This window comes from Salvelinus sp. IW2-2015, linkage group LG35, assembly GCF_002910315.2.
Source record: "Salvelinus sp. IW2-2015 linkage group LG35, ASM291031v2, whole genome shotgun sequence".
Taxonomy (NCBI): Eukaryota; Metazoa; Chordata; class Actinopteri; order Salmoniformes; family Salmonidae; genus Salvelinus; species Salvelinus sp. IW2-2015.
This window is the reverse complement of record NC_036874.1, coordinates 13,461,644-13,477,195: the sequence shown is the minus strand read 5'-3', so window position 1 is coordinate 13,477,195 and position 15,552 is coordinate 13,461,644. Positions and strand designations below refer to the sequence as shown.

Here is a 15,552-nt window from a genome sequence, read left to right as displayed (position 1 = left end):
TCAAGCAACACCATTGATTCTGGTTTAGCTAAAGGAAAAGTATGACCATGTTTAATTCCTGCATTATCTTCTCACGTTTCCTTGGGAAAAGATCTCACTCATAAGTGTACACTGAATTAGATTCTTATCTTCTTAGCATATTCCTGACTAAATGGTTAAATAATTAAATGTCACCGGGTCTGTCCCGGCCAAGGACGTCCATACGAGTTCTATCAAAACGGCAGTAACTCACTACATGTCGTGACAGGCCAACGGATGTGAAGCCCAGAGCAGGGATACAACGCTCAATTTACAGCCCCCTAACACCTCCTGTGATGCATATATCCTCTCTTTTTTTTGACCAGCCGGACAGGTTCGAAAGGTCACGTATCACAGCCACTCTGTCAATGCATTATAAACACTAAACCTCCACTTAGCCACAGCCTAACCATAAATCTCACGGAAACCTTTTTTTATTATCAACAATATCTATGATTCATGACAGACAGAAACTCAAAAAACCTTGGCCACTAGAAAGATTGTGTGTATGTGTGAGTGTGTGTCTGTCTGTGAGCGTATGCCTGTCTGTGAGCGTGTGTCTGTGAACGTGTGTGTACCCCACACCCCCTACTTACGCCATAATTCCAGACAGGTGGAACATCTCAGCCGAGAGGTAGGCCATGTAGCTGTAAACGAACACGAAGAGGGGCTCGATGACGCGGGTGTGCGAGGTGAACCGGGAGGTGAAGGCCGCCAGGATACCGTAGATGGCGCCCACGGCGATGCCGCCCAGCGACACAATCAGGAAGCAGATGACCCCGAGGACCACGTCCATTGGCGTTACCTCGCCTGCCCCAGAGTACTCCTCAAACAGGTGGTATAAGACCTAGAGTGGAAGGGATGGCGAGAGAGAGAGAGACCTTCGAGACATGGCTCAAGTGTACAGAGAATAACAGAGCCCACGCCCGAGTGCTCCTCAAACAGGTGGTATAAGACCTAGAGAGAATGGAGGGGGGTTTGAAAATAATCGAAAATAAACAACTGGTTTGGATTCTGTTGGTAAAAGCATGGTGCTAGCACGCCAGGGTCATGGGTTTGATACCACTGGGGCCCCAATAAAATGCATACACTCCCTATACTGTGGATAAAAGTGTCTGCTGAGTGGCATATAAACCAGTGATATTATATGGTCTAACGTGTCGGTATAGTCACTACAGAAAAAATACATGTTCTCAATCTCTCGTGGACAGACGCACTTAACATAAATGGTATCATAGCAACAGACTGTGGGATGCGACAACTAACAAGGAACTTTATTCAGGGGGCCCTGATTTTTCTTCACTGATCATTTGGACAAATCACAATTTCACAGGTTTTTTGGGGGGGGGGGGGGGGGGGGGGCATATGGCACAGACTTTTCCAACACATCTGCCCTCAGAACTTAATCAAGTATATGATGCAAAAAGGTGAGGTTTTTGTTCTGGGTTTCCGAGATGAATGTTTTTACAACATGTTGTCCTGGTATTGCATATAAACTGAACATAGCAGAACAATTCTGCACACTTGCGCCCGTCTGCCCCACAATATTAAAATGGTTCGGCTGAACTACCGTTAATTTAAGTCTCATGACTCCAAGGCTATTTTAAGTGAACTGGTCCTCTCAAAACAGCCAGTGTGTGAGGACAGTGTAATCAGTAAATATAGCAACAGGAACCACTGTGCCTCACAATATACGCCACACTTAGCACACGACTTTAACCAAAGCAACTTACAGAACATTAGTGTATTTTTAGTAGGCCTATGCAATGCCTGCTTCATGCAAGGACGCAAACAGTAAAAGAAAAAAACTCCAAATGTTTTTTCTACTTTATATTTTCAATGACCAACCCATAAGAGAGAGATGGTCCATCTCACAACTGTTTCAGCAGAGGAAAGAGAAGGAAGTCATGAGAGAAAATAATTGAAAATAGATTTGGCCTCCTTCTGAAAATATAGTTTGGTTATATTATATTGTACTGCATGGCATTATCTATTTTGGGGGGAAACCCTGACTGTAATTCATTAATTGATTGTCTAGAATTGCATTGTACTGTATTGCCCTGCATAACACTGCATACCACCCCATCCACCACTCACCACAGTGACGGCATCATTGAGCAGCGACTCTCCGAACACCAGAATGTGCAGCAGCTCGTTGATGTGGATCTCCTCAAACACAGCCAGCACGGCCACCGGGTCCACGGCCGAGATGATGCTCCCGAACAGCAGGCAGGGCAGCAGCTCCACCTGGCTCAGGTACGTGCCCTCGATCTGGCACACGGCGTAGAGGAGACCCCCTACGAAAAAGGCGTTCCACAGGGTGCCGACCACGGCGAACATCAGGATGGTGCCGATGTTCTCCATGAAGGGCCGGATGGGCAGGAAGTAGCCCGCATCCAGGATGATCGGGGGGAGGAGGCACAGGAAGAAGAGCTTGGAGTCCAGCACGGGGGGTACCTCCTCGCCCACCAGCTTGATGAGTCCGCCGACCAGGAGGCCCACCACAATGAGCAGACAGGACTCGGGCACGATGCTGGACAGCCGGGGGATCAGGTGGAACCCTGAGGGAGGGAGAAGGTGATTAGATGCATTGTTCTCGTTCATTGTTCTAAAGGTTTACACTTTCTAGGCGGGATCTGGAATGTACCAGTCACCTGAAACTTCAAACTCATTGAAGATAAGGACCATAAAAACAATCACCAGTGACTCACTGAACCTGTTGAGTTGCAAGCCCCACCAAACGCATATTCAGAATAGACTTAAGTGGAACAGAATCACATTATTTGTTCTCTTTTTCAGAGCTAATTTAACATGCCAGTGCTTGCCTGCACAAGTGCCATTTCAAAAGACTAGAACATATCTAGGCCTCGTAGATGAGCAAATTCCTCATAATATGAATCACGTGACTCCTTTCAGAGAGAAACCACACACAGACCATTCTCATAGTGATCATATGACATTGTCACTGAGGAAAACTTGACTGAAAAAGGTTAACTTCAACAAGACGTTAACTAGGCTTAGTATGGGGCCTCCCAAGTGGCGCAGTGGCCTAAGGCTGTGCCACTAGAGATTCTGGGTTCGAGTCCAGGCTCTGTCGCAGCCGGCCTGCGACCGGGAGACCCATGGGGCGGCGCACAATTGGCCCAGCGTTGTCCGGGTTAGGGGAGGGTTTGGCCGGCAGGGATGTCCTTGTCCCATCGTGCACGCTGACACGGTCGCCAGGTGTACGGTGGACGCACACCTCTCCTGAGTCCGTACGGGAGTTGTAGCAATGAGACAAGACTAACTACCAATTGAATACCACGAAAAAAGGGGTAATAAAATTATTTTGAACTAGTAACAGTATAACAGAAAAAGATGGTCATTTTTTCCCCTGATAGTTTATTTCCTAATCCAATTTTATTTTTTCAAGTAAGCTATTACAATTAGCTGCCATGGCAACACAGTTTGATTGTCTCAACATTGACTAATGCAGGCTCAGACAGGCTAGCCTAGTCCCATGGCCCAGTTTTTCAAAACGCTTAATCTGGATCAGAACGATCCGGATTCTGTAATCCTATTTTCTTGCTATCCAGGATCAGATTGATCTGGCTGTTTTTGAAATAGTTTGAGACAATAAATCGGATAGGATCTTTCTGATCCGGATACCACAGAATCAGGATTTTCAGTGCTTTGAACAGGCCTATACCTTGCCATCTACTAGACAGGTTGTGGTCCTACCTCTAAACTGTCATAAGGAAACAGATGAGTAAACCACATTAATAATAAAAGGGATCTTGATTAAAAAGAAGAGAGCCTGAATATCACTTATAAAGTAAGTAGATGCATTTATTTGACACTTCTCAATAACAAAATGACCACTTAGGCCAACCCAAACTGTGGTCAATTTAACACAATGAAACTTTGGTTTTCAGATATAAGAATGTTTTTTTAAACATCCTTACTTTAGTTACATTGAAATGTCTTGGTTGTAGTGCATTTCACCTTTCTAGACCCAAAGTGAATCCACCTTTCCAGTGGGATCAAGATAATTCCAGATTTTCGGCATCAAAACAATCCTAATCACTATCTTTGAGTGCAAAAACGACATTCAAACCTGATTCAAGGTCAGATTGGACTACCAAATCCTTATCCCTATACAGAGGATCAGAACCACTTGTTTTTATAGTTTTGAAAAACCCAATTCTAACATTTAATCCTATCTGATTGCAGAAATCAGATCAGATAACTTTTGAAAAACTGGGCCTGGGAAACTGCTAAACGAATGCCTTTTCAAGCCTTAAGTGGAAACTACCTGACAAATGTTTTCAAGGGGGGGAAATAGTTAAAATGTCTCGTTCTGACAGGCTAGCCCATCAATGGAGGGCATCTGAATCTGTGACCCATCAAATCCCATTACTCCTAAAGCCTTTCTGTAGTCTGACACGAAACCCTGACACAGAATCAACACAGTGTATATTTACATTGCTGCCGCATGAGGGTAGGGGTGGCACTTTTTGGCAGCACCATCTGGCCTGGCTAGCACAGGGTGTGATCCCACTGGGACATAGAGAGGAGATGAGAGGCAGGCAGGCAAGTAAGTAAACTGCCCTTCAACGCTCACACCTCACGCGCTGAGCATAGCTAATTAGCATGTCATCATTCGCAGACTGTACTGTTAGTCACGTAACGGTCCGTGTTCTTTATCACCGTCAGAGGTTTTCAAGGATAAGGGGTCAGGAGAGGAACGTGTAAACAGCAGGAGTCTAGCGCTTATGGTGGAAAACAGTAAGAGCCTGCAAATTATAAAAACAACAAACTTTGTCTTAACTTCTTATGACTGAGATCCCGTTAACGGGATCGATATGACAACAGCCAGTGAAAGTGCAGGGCCCCAAATTCAAAACAACAGAAATCTCATAATTAAAATTCCTCAGACATACAAGTATTTTACACCATTTAAAAAATAAACTTGTTGTTAATCCCACCACAGTGTCCGATTTCAAAAAGACTTTACGACGAAAGCACACCAAACGATTATGTTAGGTCTGCACCTAGTCACAGAAAAACCCAGCCATTTTTCCAGCCAAAGAGAGGAGTCACAAAAAGCATAAATAGAAGTAAAATGAATCACTAACCTTTGACAGATGACACTTATAGGACTTCATGTTACACAATACATGTATGTTTTGTTCGATAAAGTTCATATTTATATCCAAAAATCTTAGTTTACATTGGCGCGTTATGTTCAGTAATGTTTTGCCTCAAAAACATCCAGTGATTTTGCAGACAGCCACATCAATTTACAGAAATACTCATAATAAACATTAATAAAAGATACAAGTATTAAACATGGAACTTTAGATAAACTTCTCCTTAATGCAACCGCTGTGTCAGATTTCAAAAAAACTTCACGGAAAAAGCACACCATGCTATAATCCGAGTACAGCGCTCAGAGCCCAAATAAGCCATAAAGATATCCGCCATGTTTTGGAGTCAACAGAAGTCAGAAATAGGATTATAAATATTCACTTACCTTTGATGATCTTCATCAGAATGCACTCTCAGGAATCCCAGTTCCACAATAAATGTTTGTTTTGTTCGATATAGTACCTCATTTATGTCCAAATACCTTCATTTTGTTCGCGCGTTCAGTCCAGTAATCCACATTTATGACGCGCAGGTCAGACGAAAAGTCAAACAATTCCATTACAGTTCGTAGAAACATGTCAAACGATGTATAGAATCAATCTTTAGGATGTTTTTAACATAAATCTTCAATAATGTTTCAACCGGAGAATTCCTTTGTCTTCAGAAATGCAATGGAAAGCAGGTCGCTCTCACGTGAGCGTGCATGTTCAGCTCGTGCCAGACACCTGACTCAAAGAGCTCTCCTTCCCTCATTCTTCACAGTAGAAGCATCAAACAAGGTTCTAAAGACTGTTGACATCTAGTGGAAGCCGTAGGAAGTGCAAAATGACCAATATCCCACTGTATATTGGATAGGCAAACCTACAAACCTCAGATTTCCCAGATGATGCCTTCTTGAACATACAAAAAAAAACTGCAATCTCCCGGGTATACAGGGCATCTGATGTTTTTCATCAACTCAGTCAGCTGGAAGGCAACACTTTCAGTGTTGGACACACTCTTTCACGGGCTAAACAAAGCCATTTATGGAGTCCAGAACACTGCCACGCACTGCTGCTGTTTTAAAGCACTACCGCTCTAGCGCAGAGGAAGGTCCAGTGAGAAACGGCCCAAAGAGGCCTAATCTTCCCAGAAAGAGATGTGTGGTGCTAGGGGCACTCTTCTCCTTTCAACCGGCCTCGTCAGGAAACTGGCACCGTTCCACAATTCACAGGAAGCATCTTCTCCATGTGGGAAAACAAAAGAGTTAAGATAACACTGACTAATTGGAGGGCACTTACAAAAGGCTCAGGCCACCTGGCTCAGCCTTTTCTGTGGAGATATGAGCATCACTCTTGCGAAGAGGGGTTTGTGAGCTTGATGTGTAGCCTACCGTGTTCACTCAGACTTGTGTTCATGCACAATATGCAGAGAAAATAATTAACCCCTAACTGATTTAATAGAGCGCGGGCTGTTTTAATTAAACAGACAGAAGCTTACATCTCAGCCCCAGCCAACGACATTACAGAGTTAGGCTTAAGTAAGTGGTGACTGAATATAAGCTTCAGAAACAACYTGTGCCAAACTACTTCTGAGGAGCTGTCGGAATGCCTAAGTCAACTGACTATAATTATTTCCTCACAGCAGATAACTGCGATGCAAGAGTTTACGAAATCCTCGTCAAAATCCATTAAAAGCACACCCTTCAACATGTGAGCAACCATGACCAGTGGAAAATGCTGGTACTAGTACACAAGACAGTGTGGTATTCAAACTTTTTCAGCCAGGATCCCATTTTGTCACGGCAGAATTTCTGGGGACCCCATTTTTTTTACCCAAGAATTTCCCATGACTAAAAGATACATTTCGATTTTCACATCAACAAATAACCTTGCATTCATAGCACTGTCATTCATTTTCAATACAATCAATATTTTTTATATTTATCTTTCTCAAACTTTTGTATATTGCCCCATACATTAATTTGTACTCAACATTTTTTGTTCCCAATTTTTTTTTTTAATGAAAGATAAATAAATAGTTGACCCCATTGCAGTTCCCCCGTCGCGACCCCGACATAAGAGCTTGTTGGATGTGTTGCCGGCTGAAAGAAAACAGTGGGACACAGCGTTTCCTCTGGACATTTCCTGAAAAGCAATAACGAGAATTGGAATCTGTGTCCTTCCAGAATTGACTAAAATTTAAGTGCAATTGACCCCAACCCTGATGCATATCCTGCAAAACATAGTTTCGGTCCCTAAGGGAAGTGTGCCTTCTATTTCCTTTGAGTAGTGAATCTGATCCAGAGGGACTTCGGGTTCCCAGACTTCCAAATTCTGAATCACAACCCATAAATAACCTGGCTGCAGCAAGTTGTCAAATCCCAGAGCTTTGACAGGGAACAGGACACCAAGGTTGTATGCGTGTCAGTGACTGCACGTGTTTGGAAAGGTTTGAGCTGTCAGCACTAGGTCTGATGCATCTCCTCAATGCATTTTCTGCTATCTAAAGTTGTCACTATATCATGACATTTCTCAATGCAATGTTTTTTTACGGTGTCAGTCAAAAGACTGTTTGAGAATACAAGTCTGTTCTTTGACAGCAAGGTTTCCCACTTAAGGTCACACATCTTGCTTTCGGGTAGTTGTGATCTAATTAGTGTTTTAAACACATTGTTCAAATATAGGCAGAGTTGGAGAGTAATTGATTACATGTAACGGATTACAAAAAACTAACTGTAATCCGTTACCAGCTAAAAAATATTGTACTCAGATTAGAGATACTTTTGAAWAACAACATTATTACTTCTCGGATTACTTCTAAATTCAGACAGGATGTTTGTGAAAGAAATCCTTGACACCTTTCTGTTTTCTCAATGACATTCCAATCAGCATTGAAAAATGGCGCAAGTTTAAGTTTGTTCCGCCTGAGCGAGTCTGACTAAAAGTCAGACCACTATAATGACACACCAAATGCATTTGATGGATCACTGGAAAAGAACAGAAATAGGCTTTTGTAGGCTACAGTCCAAAGCTATGTCTTCCAATGTTGCGACTGCTGTCGGCATCCAAAGCTTGTCCAACTTCAATAAACGCTTGGAGGTAAAGACGACAGCAGTGATATCTACACGATGTGACTCACATTGCCGCTCTCTCATTTAGCTATTTGCGCCTTACGGATTGTGGTTGATGCGGATGGCTGTTCACAAATGTGTGTGTATTTTAACTTAATGGTTGAAGAAGTTTAAGCTGCCTATCAAACCACTGTTCTTGCAACAGCTGCATAGTGCAGATCCCAGCCTATGGAGTTCATCGCTTTTAAACACCTCAGGAGCATTGTGCTCCATTCTGTAAAAAACAAGTTTAGTTTAAGAAGACCACGAGTGGGGATTTCAATGTGCATTCTAATGCCTGCTGATATATAAAAAAGAAAAGTCCATAGGCTTAACACTCAAACTCGCCTACTTTGAATAGACTTAAAATGGGAAATCTGTAGTTGTTACATCCATATTTGGACTTACAAATTAGAGAGAGAGAAAGAGATATAAGCCTCATGAGCCTAGTTCAACTGTCACACCCCATGAGAACCTCAAATATAAGCTTGTTTTTCTCCAATGTTTGTAAACATTGTAGATGTAAACAAACACTGTACAGCCTCAAAACATGGTTAAAACAATCATTTGGATGGTTATCTATAGCTCTGTCTATTCATCTGAGAGTGGTTACATTTCTCCAGGCCCATTCCTCAGCTTTTTACTAAAATAGAGGCGGGGTGCCCACTTTCTTATTGTTTCAACTGTGGATTCACCCTTTAAACAGCTTCAAATTATCGCGATATCAGTGTCACCAACAAAAGGTAAATAATAGGCCTAAAGCAAATGCAGCATATGATATTCATTTTTCACATGCAAATAGCACTTTTCAGTAGTGCTCAAAGCACGCCATTCCATAACAACTTGAATCAATGAGCCCAATCAGTCCTCCAAAACTGTAACGGTTTTCTAGATCTTCCTCCTCCTCCTCAGACGAGGAGAGGAGAGAAGGATCGGAGGACCAATACGCAGCGAGGTATGATGCCATAATGAATTTATTAAATTAAAGACAAAACACGAAGAACACTTGAATAACTTACAAAATAACAAAACGAAGTCAACAGACCTGAACAAACGAACTTACATATACCCGAAGAACGCATGAACAAGAACAGACTACATAAAACGAACAAACCGAAAACAGTCCCGTGTGGTGCACAGACACAGACAYGGAAGACAATCACCCACAAACAAACAGTGAGAACAGCCAACCTATATATGATTCTCAATCAGAGGAAATGAATAACACCTGTCCCTGATTGAGAACCATATAAGGCTAATTAACCAACACACTCCCACATAGAACAAACAACACAGACTGCCCATCCCAACTCACGCCCTGACCAACTAAACWCATACAAAACAATAGAAAACAGGTCAGGAACGTGACAAAAACAACAATATCATAAACAAAAGAGTAGGCTAATAAGTCCCTCGTTTTTGGGTTATGCTCATGTAAAACAATTTGGCTAATCTATTCTTCCATAATTTAAAATCCTGTTCTTGAAGATCAAGGGGTATTTCATTATTTTTAAATGACTGGAAATCTGACAGACTGGTTTTTAATAGAAAGATATAACCTAATCATATTATATGTAGTAGAAAGCAATGGACTAGTAGAAGCCTACATAACTAACTCATAAAGTCAAATGCAACATCCATTTATGGCCAGCTATATAAAATCTTACATTGATTTATCCTGAAATAGATGTCGTTCAATTGGTAACACTCATTTTTGTGTTCTTCTAATGCCTCTTAAGGGGAAACTAATCTGAAAGTAACCTGATTACAATTCTGGACAGGTAACTAAGGTAGCAGATTACATTTATAAAAAGTAACCTACCCAACCCTGAATATAGGCATACAGTATATACATTACTAAAASAGCAGCAGGTTCATGTTGCCAGGCTATTCCAACCTCTTGCAATGACATCGCAAAGAATTTATCTCAAGGAAAAATGCCAAAGTCTTGAGAGACATTAATTACAGATACTTTCATGGAAATAAAAGCTCAAACACACCGGTAGGATTGTCAAATGTTTACTTGGGTGTCGGCCATCAGTCTCTTTGTGTTCACACAGCAAAGACCTTGGAAGTAGTCAGCCACTCAGCCTTGCTAAAATAGACCAAACCAGAAGGTGGCCGTAGCGTTGTTTGGTAATGTATACGGTTGAAGTCAGAAGTTTACATACACCTTAGCCAAATACATTTAAACTCAGWTKTTCACAATTCCTGAGATTTAATCCTAGTAAAAATTCCCTGTCTTGGGTCAGTTAGGATCACCACTTTATTTTAAGAATGTGAAATGTCAGAATAATAGTAGAGAGAATGATTTATTTCAGCTTTTATTTCTTTCATCACATTCCCAGTGGGTCAGAAGTTTACATACACTCAATTAGTATTTGGTAGCATTGCCTTTTTAAATTGTTTAACTTGGGTCAAATGTTTCGGGTAGCCTTCCACAAGCTTCCCACAATAAGTTGGGTGAATTTTGGCCCATTCCTCCTGATAGAGCAGGTGTAACTGAGTCAGGTTTGTAGGCCTCCTTGCTCGCACACACGTTTTCAGTTCTGCCCACAAATTTTCCATAGGCTGGAGGTCAGGGCTTTGTGATAGCCACTCCAATACTTTGACTTTGTTGTCCTTAAGCCATTTTGCCACAACTTTGGAAGTATGCTTGGGGTCATTGTCCATTTGGAAGACCCATTTACGACCAAGCTTTAACTTCCTGACCTGTCTCTTATACACATCTAGATGTGTATAAGAGACAGGTGCAATTGTAAACCGTAGTCTGGCTTTTTTTAATGGTGGTTTTGGAGCAGTGGCTTCTTCCTTGCTGAGCGGCCTTTCAGGTCATGTCGATATAGGACTCGTCTTCCTGTGGATATAGATACTTTTGTACCTGTTTCTTCTAGCATCTTCACAAGGTCCTTTGCTGTTGTTCTGGGATTGATTTGCACTTTTCGCACCAAAGTACATTCATCTCTAGGAGACAGAACGCTCTCCTTCCTGAGCGGTATGACGGCTGCGTGGTCCCATGGTGTTTATACTTGCGTGCTTYTGTTTGTGCAGATGAACGAGGTACCTACAGGCATTTGGAAATTGCTCCCAAGGATGAACCAGACTTGTGGAGGTCTACAATTATTTATCTGAGGTCTTGGCTGATTTCTTTTTATTTTCCCATGATGTCAAGCAAAGAGGCACTGAGTTTGAAGGTAGGCCTTGAAATACATCCACAGGTATGTCAATCCACAATTATGTCAATTAGCCTATCAGAAGCTTCTAAAGCTATGACATAATTTTCGGGAATTTTCCTAGCTGTTTAAAGGCACAGGCAACTTAGTGTATGTACATTTCTGACCCAYTGGAATTGTGATACAGTGAATTGTAAGTGAACTAATCTGTCTAAACTATTGTTGGAAAAATTACTTGTGTCATGCACAAAGTAGATGTCCTAACCGACTTGCCAAAACTATAGTTTGTTAATAAGAAAATTGCGGAGTGGTTGAAAAATGAGTTTTAATGACTCCAACCTAAGTGTATGTTAACTTCCGACTTCAACTGTACGTGCGTATTGCTTATGGTCTAGATGCCAAGCCATCTGCGCTAATGTTCCTATTTAGTATAAACCCCTTGTTGGTACTAGCCAGATGGCCACAGCTAGATAACTACCTAGCAAGACAATGAAGAAACAATTTAATTCACTCTCCATAATCCCATACTGCCAGTGCCAGCCCAAAGCCAAATGTTTAGCTAGCTAGCTAACGTTAGCATATTCGCTGGCTAGCACAACATAGCAGCTGTTTCATGGAAACTAGCTAATCCATTGTGATTCTAGTATAATGTCAAAACTAGCTAGAGGTTAGTTGGCTTGGAGGAAGCATTTACTGTTGTGTGCATTGCGTCTATGCACTTAGCTATCTAGCTATCTAGCAACCCATAGCCTACATTGCATATGAAGAGTGACTGGCTCATACGTGAATGAATGGAGAAAATGCCCTCTTTTAAAAATAMATTTGTTGGCTCCCCCATGTGAAGGTCTGTGCTCTCTGACTGGCTCAAAGTCAAGTTCTTGGCCACTGACGAGTGTTGCGGTAGGTTTGTCTCTACCGGGTCAGAACGCAGCAGGTTCAACTTGTTCTAGCAAGAGAAGGAACGGCCTCCCACTGTGATAAGTACCTATCGGAAATCTATCGGCAGTGAGATTCTCTGTGCGTTTCATGCTTAAGACGTAGCCTGCAGGAAAAGGGGCAGACCGGTCATAGTTGGATGGACTAAAGTGATTACGACTGCAACCGCTAAACCGCCAGATATCAAACTGTCAATTCAGGACTGGAATGCTAAATTACCCATTATCCCTCATGTGTGACTATGGGGGACAAGGGTTTGTGTGAAGACTGGCTGACGAGGAAGGGAATGACTCATCGCCCCTGGACAAGGAGCTCTTTCACCTCGAATGGTCTGTGTTAGTCCTCCTAGCTAGGTCACACCCAAAGGCTTAAGACAATACAAACACAAGAGAGGGCAGGTAGCAAGCAGAGCTGAAAAACAAAGGTATACTGTATTACATATTGTTGAGCTCCTGTCAGAAAWTGGTTAGGCCTAAACACTGGAGGCACTTTTGATGTGCCTGAAGCTCCTAGCCAGATGGATGACAGCTCACACATTCTCTAGCGCGGGGGGGGGGGGGTCAAACACACGGCCCACGTGGTTTGAGAAAAAAAATGTATTTAACATTTTTGAACACCGAAATGAAAGCTAGACAGTAAGGGAGGATCGGACATTCCAAAAACGATAGAGGACAATTTACAAATTGAGCGGGGAAAAAAACAAGGCCCTCTGGACCTTGAAGAGCGAATGCAGTCCATGTGGAAAAACGTGTTTGACCACTCCTCTGCTCTAGCGGCTCACTCCAGTCATGGCCTCCAGTAGTATTCACCCTCTTCAGTGGCAAGTACATATCACATCTGGAGATAAGGTGGTACATGGGGGAACATTGGGATCAAAGACAGCTACCAGTGACTGATTGCTGGTATCCATATCCATATGTATGGATGTTATGGATAAGTGTACCTCAGTGAGCAGCATGGTACTGATAAGCCATGGTGGGGTCAATGGAATGTCCCTTCTAAACCTTATTTCCTTTCTGGTGTTTATCACATTTGGTCTCTATCATTACTGTGCCTCAAACTGACACCATGTTGGATATATTTTATTTTATTTAAATAGGTCAGGGCTGCAATGACAGATGTTTCGACCCCGCTCCTCTGGAAACGTCTCTCAAAGCTACGAATCTGGATCTGTGTTATTTCACTCACACAGATTTCTCTACGTAGCTGCTACTCACACTCCACCTCCCTTCATGTTTCTCTCTTTACTCACCCTGTTTTGAACCATGATGATGTAGATCGTCTCTGCCCATATTTCTGAACTGAAATAAAAACCCTGCGGCGATATTAATTGAGCCTATATWTGATCAAAGTACCAAGAATAACATCTGACTACTTTATTAAAATAAGACATTTCCAAGCCATCGTGCCAAAACATCATCCTGTCAGGGTCAGTGACCAAATCCACAATGCTACCCCGATGCACAGGCTGAAATAAACAGACGAAAAGAGGCAGAGAGAAAGAAGTGTCTGGAGTGCTCTTTGTGAAAGTGGGTATTATTTTTTTTAAACAACCTCTTCATTAAACAAAGATCTCATCCTGTAGTAATTGGCAATGGTGGTATTTCGAAGCCAKACATTCTTGATTAGAGGTCGACATCGGCATGGGCCGATTAATTAGAGCCGATTTCAAGTTTTCATTGCAATCTACGAGGTGACTGCGTGGCAGGCTGACCACCTGTTACACGGGTGCAGCATCAAAATGACCKTATGGCTGCAAGGAGCCATGGTAAGTTGCTAGCTAGCATTAAACTTATATTAGAAAAAACAATCAATCTTCACATAATCACTAGTTAACTACACATGGTTGATGATATTACTAAGTTAACTAGCTTGTCCTGCATTGCATATAATCAATGTGGTGTCTGTTAATTTTTCATTAACTGGCAACAGCCTACTTCAAATTCACCAAACAGGTGATGATTTAACAAAAGCGCATTCGTGAAAAAAGCACAATCGTTGCACAAATGTACCTAACCATAAACATCAATGCCTTTCTTAAAATCAATACACAGAAGTATATCTTTTTTTACCTGCATATTTAGTTAAGAAATTCATGTTAGCAGGCAAAATTAACTAGGAAAATTGTGTCACTTCTCTTGCATTCAATGCAAGCAGAGTCAGGGTATATGCAACAGTTTGGGCCGCCTGGCTCGTTGCGAACTGTGTGAAAACCGTAATTAATTTGCCAGAATTTTACATAATTATGACATAACATTGAAGGTTGTGCAATGTAACAKCAATATATAGACTTAGGTTTGCCACCTGTTCGATGAAATACGGAAATTCCGTATTTCACTGAAAGAACAAACGTTTTGTTTCGAAATGATAGTTTCCGGATTTGACCATATTAATGACCAAAGGCTCGTATTTCTGTGTTTATTATATTAAAATGAAGTATGATTTGATATAGCAGTCTGACTGAGCGCTGGTAGGCAGCAGCAGGCTCGTAAGCATTCATTCAAACAGCACTTTACTGCGTTTGCCAGCAGTTCTTAGCAATGCTTGAAGCACAGCGCTGTTTATGACTTCAAGCCTATCAACTCAAGAGATTAGGCTGKCAATACTAAAGTCCCTATAAGAACATCCAATAATCAAAGGTATATGAAATACAAATGGTATAGAGAGAAATAGTCAACGCGTCATAATTCCTATAATAACAACAACCTAAAACTTCTTAACTGGGAATATTGAACAACTGGGAATATTGAACCACAACTTTCATATGTACTCATGTTCTGAGCAAGGAACTTAAGCGTTAGCTTTTTTACATGGCACATATTGCACTTTTACTTTCTTCTCCAACACTGTGTTTTTGCATTATTTAAACCAAATGAAACACGTTTCATTATTTATTTGTTATTATTATTTATATTAAGTTAAAATAAAAAAGTGTTCATTGTTCATTCAGTATTGTTGTAATTGTCATTATTACAAATTATATATAAAACATTTTWAAAAATTGGCCGATTAATCGGTATCGGCTTTTTTTTGTCATAAATCGGTCGACCTCTGAAATTTCAGATGGACAATTCATTATTATTTTTCTTGCCAATGAGGTGCATGCCTTGGATTTTAGACTGATGTAAAATCAAGATCTTCTGTGGCAGAAGTCTATTGAGACAGTCTTTAGTGTCCAAAATTATACCACGGCAAAAAAAGAAG

General features: G+C 41.5%; 1 protein-coding gene across 2 annotated transcripts in view; it reads right to left on the bottom strand.

Moving 5' to 3' along the window:
- The window catches only part of slc9a1a (solute carrier family 9 member A1a), a 48,526-nt gene that overhangs the window by 22,874 nt on the left and 10,100 nt on the right, over positions 1-15,552 (bottom strand). For both annotated transcript variants that reach the window (XM_023980627.2, XM_023980628.2), the window contains exons 2-3: positions 2,116-2,579; positions 615-865 (exon numbers count right to left, since the gene is read on the bottom strand). In XM_023980627.2, coding sequence (XP_023836395.1) covers positions 615-865; positions 2,116-2,579 — 715 coding nt within the window. The remainder of the gene's footprint in view (positions 1-614; positions 866-2,115; positions 2,580-15,552) is intronic.